General features: G+C 31.7%; 1 protein-coding gene across 1 annotated transcript; it reads right to left on the reverse strand.

Moving 5' to 3' along the window:
* Window positions 1-3410: 3410 nt before the first annotated feature.
* Window positions 3411-5850, reverse strand: LOC119663807 (regulator of nonsense transcripts 1 homolog; the record flags this gene model as incomplete). The annotated part of the gene is made up of 3 exons (XM_038073408.1): window positions 3411-4133; window positions 4222-5138; window positions 5313-5850. Coding segments are annotated over 3 exons (1527 nt in total), but the record flags the coding sequence as incomplete, so codon positions are not given.
* Window positions 5851-5854: the final 4 nt, after the last annotated feature.

Genomic DNA, 5854 nt, shown 5'->3' on the forward strand with positions numbered 1-5854 from the left:
TACAGAATTAATTTATCAATTAATTATGCTATGCAAAACTGAAGAACAACAGCAAAGAAATGAAAACTCATACAAGTTTTTTATCAAGATTTTTTTATTAAAAAATGAAGAGTGAAAATGTTCAAAAAAAAGTATAAAAATTAAAAGCTAAAAAAAAAAGTTTTTTTAAGGTAAAAATCAAAAGTCAAAAAAAAATATTTAAATGAACTTTAATTTATCTTCAGTTTATATTTAAAAAAAATTAAAGCAAAAAACGTAAAAAAAAATTATTTATTAATGTGTTAAGTTCTTGAAGATTCTTCAAGAATATTCTGTCAGAAATGAAGACAACATTAATTTATATAAGAAAACTGGCCAAGCCTCTGTCGCTGATGGGCTTGAGATACTAAATAAATTGAAGATAAATTTAGTATAGATATTAATATGAGTTATTTATGTACTTTTTTAGAAAGTTTTTATTTGAAATTATAAAGTAAATTTTTGTTTTTTCTTTTTTGATATTTTTTTAAGTGTTTAATAAATCAAGTTTAATTGTAATGTTAGCAATGTTGATGAAGGGTTCGACTCTATCGTGCTATATGTCGTGCTAAGAAAGAAATTTTCACAATCCAAGAATTTTAACAACTTTGTTTTGCTGCACGACAGTCTGAGTCTGAGTCTGATGTCGAACGTCAACAGCATTGCTGGCAATTGTAAACAAGCAACAGATACTGTTGTATACGCCTTCTATGAAGGAAACTTCTTTGTAAATGCTAGGATGCAGCGCTTTAACTAAATTTATAATATGTAAAAAAATTTTATGCCATTAAAGTAAAAATCGTTTTAAGTAATTTAAAAAAAAACCATTGTTAAGGGATGTGCAGTTCTGAACAACGCCAACGCCAACGCCATCAGTCTATCTCAACATCATCTAAATTGAGAGTTCGATTTTAATTTGAGTATCATCAATCATCAATCATCAATATTTGTAACAAGTAAAGAGAGTACAATCAATCGAGTCGTAATTGATCGAAGCAATTAACGTTCCTTTAAAGGCGTTCAGCAATTGCTGAAGAGTTTACTTATGCCCAGATTAATTTTAATTTATCAAGCCGCCTTGACCTGACCTCTGACCGGTTGACAAAGAGAAGAAATTTATAATAGAAGTCGCGACTCATAGCTGCACATCCTTCTTTGATAGAATGAAATATGAATGTTATTCCTATATATTTTTGTAAAACGAAAGTAAGAAACAAAATGTAAAAAAAAACGCAAAATAATAAAATGTAAAAAAAAGTAAAATAAAAAATAAAAGCACAAAAAAAAGAACAGCCAACAATTGTGTAAGATTGGCCTGTCAGTTAAGAGCCTTATATACAAATATCACAAATAATTATAATTACAATGTTCAAACTTAGGTGGAAGTGCTCGAAAAATGCAACAGCTCGTTGTTAACAAAAATAACTAACATTCTAAATGTTATGTTAACCAAAGTTTAATAAAGAATTGCATTTCCCCAAATTTTGCATTATTAATGTTTTTTTTTTTTAACAAAGTTTGTGAACTCATATGATGGTAAGTACCTAAAAACTTTAATAAGGAAACTCCTTGATGATCTGATTCAATAAACAGATCATTTTCAAGCCATTTATCAACCACCCTAACATTAAACACAACTTTAACATATATATATATTAAATCCTTCAACTCCTAGGAGGAGCATTGGGTCGCAACAAATATCTTTCACTCGGCACGATTGGTGGTCTGTAACTATAACTCTCCCCAACTTTTCCGCATGTGTGACATTTCCATGTCAATTTGCCTTCTAACATATACTAAGAATAAACTAATACATCAAATAAATATTTCCTACAAGTAATTATTTGTCGTAATCGAATAAGTTATATCCCTCTCTCGGCCGGAGTTTTGAACCGAGGAAGGGATATAATGGAAAATATTGTTTTGGTTATTTGTTAATAATCGAATAAGTTACAAATACCCCCACCACGAAGTAACAGCATAACCGGGATTGTGCCAAGAGCTGGATATACTAGCAGATATTATTTTGGTAGTGATTATATGTAAATCATATCGTCATAGCAGAAAAGTCGATCCCCACCCCCCCGGTTATGCCACCGCCACTAATAGATTTCGAATGAGTGAATATTAAAACCTAAAGGTGAGTGTTTATCTTGTTATCTACAATAACAATCAGAAGCAGTTGTTATTCTGTATACCATTTTGTTTTTGTTATGTAGTAATTAGTGCTGCCGTTACGGTGAAGGCGAGCGCTATTGAGCCATGCTGACTGAATTTTTGTTACCAAAAATTAATTAATTCCAACAAGATGAAGGAACTTTCCATAAAGCGCGCTTAACGCATTGTCAATTAGTTATTAGGCTTTTTACGGGGTTATGTTAATTCATGCCACCATTAACGTCATACGGCCATATTTATTGGAAAAAATAGTTAAAAATTAAACTAATCAAATAGTTATTTTTACCAAAATACTGTTTCAAAACAATGTGGGACGTACCAGGTAATGTCTTGAATTCTTTTGTCTTTCGAATAATAACTGTTAGTTATTAGATACAGATACCGGCCTACATAATACTAGGAATAACAGTTACTAGTCTAACAGACTAGTAACAGTTGTTGTTGTAACCCGCTGGGACCTACTTCTGAAGTCTCTTTGGGAGGTATTGAACGACACTTGGTCGTTGCTGGTGACGAGTGGTTTCGGAACGTAGACCCGACCATTCTGGGAACAAGTGGCAATATCAGAATATAGCGTTTAAAGTTATCTTCTTTTTCGGCTATAACTTCGATATTATTTTGAATTTGAAGAATGTTTTTCGAAGGAATACTTATAAATGTTTAAACATTAAAAAATTTGCACGTCAAATAAAAAAAATTTGCTTTTCTAGTTCTAGAAATTCTCTTAAAGTAAAAGTTAGAGAAGATACCAATGAAAATTACTTTACTAATTATGAATACATATCACAAGATTTTAGTTTTACCAATTAAAATTTATTTTTTAAATCAAAATTGTTTTTTAAACGAATAACAAAATTTACACAAAGTTGTCTTTTTTTTTCACTTTAACATTTAGAATGTTTTACTTTGTATTTTGTTATTTAAAAACAAATTTTTACACATACTCGTACATTTAGTTTTTATTTAAATTTTATTTGTGGGAAAATTATTAATTAACAATGTGGATAGATTGTTTTGATTGATTTGTTTGTAATAATTTTTTTAAATTATATGAATTAAATTTGGATTTTTGCGAAATGAAGAAAGAGAAAAACAAAATTTCAAGAAACTAATAAGGTGACATAAAACAACTGGGAGAATGTTTGTCTATAATAATTCCTAAAGTCTAAAAGTATAATTTTTCAGTTATGCATATTTTTCCAATCTTTGTTTTGTTTTTTTTTTTTTTGTGTTGGCCCATTTATTTCTGCTCCTTCTCAGTTGCATTTTTATGCATTCCTCATAGCTTTTTTTAGCCAATGTCATAGGTTCAACCAAGCAAATTGGTTAACTGTGCGTACTGTTTGGAATGGTACGATATTTAGTCTGGCGCATTTATAACTGAATAGATGTTCGCCCATAAAGTACGTTTCCATTGAAATATTTAACATACGTTTCATGCTAGGTACTTCCGTTAATAAAGAAAATTGTTTATAATTTCTTGTCAATCGCTCTCCATTCTTGTTGCAACGACGGCTGGTTAATGTTTTTAATTCTCTAGTTTGCATTGTCTCCTTCCGTTTCCCTTTTTTGTTGGTTTATATTTGTTGTTCAAAAGCACACATTTGCACACAATTGTACATTTTTGTCAAGATCACCGCGTCCTTCAATGTGTTTCACTATTTCCAAACTTCATTGAAAATATCTGGAAAGTTGGAAAAGTCATTAACGCTTTTCAAGTATTCTCTCAGTATCTTCAGCGTCTGCTAATGCAGTGTTCTGTGTGCATAGTTGATTCAAAATTTTTATTTGTAGTTATAAAATTTTTTTTTTGTAATTTTGTTGACGGTTGATTGTTTAACGTAGCGTTATAATCAACCATAGGATCAATAAGGCGGTTGAGTCAATTGGCTTTGGCTGTTAAAGCCCAAACTTAGACGATCACTCTGTAGCTGAGCCTAAAATATAAGTTATAAATTAGACAAACACAATTTGTAATAAAACTAAATATCAAGATAAATTAAAAGAAAAGTTCAATTTACTTACTCCTGATATATCTTGAGATAACACATCTATTTGGGAAATTTGTCCAAAATCTTGAGAAAGATCCGGTTGTTGCGATAGGGCGAATCCACCGTGTTGGGACATATTTTGAGTAAGTGGTGACGCACTAGCTTGTGATATAACGCTTGTAAAACTGTTGGCCAAAATGGGACGTCCTTTGCCACCCTGTTGGTTCCTAGTAGAACCGTTAGAACCATTAGTTTTAGTCTGCCCGTTACCACCACCGTTTCGTCCTTGTTTTACAGCAGCTTGCACCGCTTGTTGATTATAAAAGCGACGAGGCATATTTCCCATATTCATAAACATACCAACAGGTACGGGCATATTATTCAAAGTTGCACGCACACGTTCTGGGGAAACATAACTAATAGAATCATGTTGATTGCCCCACTGTTGATAATTGGATACAGCATTTTGTGTGGCGTTGCCAACAGGAACACGTCCGCCTGAATAGCTAGGTCCTGTCATATAATTTTGTGACATCAACATACCCTGATTTGAGTTAAAGTTTCCACCACCCATACCAGTATTGAAACCCAAACCAAAACTGTTGCCAGGTAAATTACTTGGACCACTACTAATACCATAATTGCTAGTTCTGTCGTATACAGATCCAGGTACAATAACTTCTTTTGCATTTGCCATTATTGTATTCATAAAGTGTGCACCCATATTAAGTGTATTAACAATTTTCTTCGGTTTTTGAAATTGTATTAAAGACTCCTTCAAATTGTTCAAGGAACCTTCAACAAGTACTTTGCGATCCTTGTAAAAATTTAACAAATGATTCCACAATGCTTGTTTTGATAAAACTTTCGGGTTTCCAACAATAATTGTGCCATACTTGGAACGAGTCAAAGCAACATTCAAACGACGAGGATCATTTAAGAAACCGATACCTTAAACAAAACCACAGAAGTCATATGATTATTGAAATTAATAATATAATACAATAATACTATAATAATACAATAATACTATAATAATACAAAATTAAGATTAATAAGATTATGTTATAAGAATGATATATTTAAATTATGTAATATAAAAATTGACAAAAAAAAATCATTTACCTTGTCTTTCATTGGAACGTACGCACGACATTATAATCAAATCTTTTTCTCTACCTTGAAAAGCGTCTACACTGGCTATTTCAATTTCTTGATAGAGTTTTGAATGTAAACTACCTTGGTATTGCATATATTGTACTAGGTAAGCTCTCTGACCTTCATATGGTGTTATAATACCAATTTGCTCTGGTCTAACACCTGCTTTAAGGAATCGTGTTGTAATTTTTTCAACATTTGCAGCTTCAGTGCGATTTAAGTAAGAAGTTCCGGAACCAGCAATTTCCTCCTGACCTTGAGTAACTAAGAAAAACATTGGTCTATCCGGTTGAGGCCAAGGAAAATCAATTTTAAGTTTCCGATCTTCTGCACATACACCATTTTGCAAGGAACCCTCATAAAAGAAGTTAGACGGAAATTGTGAAAGCTCAGGATGCATACGATATTGTACTTCTAAACGGAATGGTCTAATACCCAGCACAACCAATCTTTCAAACAAACTTTGTGATAGACCAGCACGTGCCGCTTTTTTACACATAACAACTGGT

Source organism: Teleopsis dalmanni, unplaced genomic scaffold (assembly GCF_002237135.1).
Source record: "Teleopsis dalmanni isolate 2A unplaced genomic scaffold, ASM223713v2 unscaffolded_contig_0924, whole genome shotgun sequence".
In the NCBI taxonomy this organism is placed as follows: Eukaryota; Metazoa; Arthropoda; class Insecta; order Diptera; family Diopsidae; genus Teleopsis; species Teleopsis dalmanni.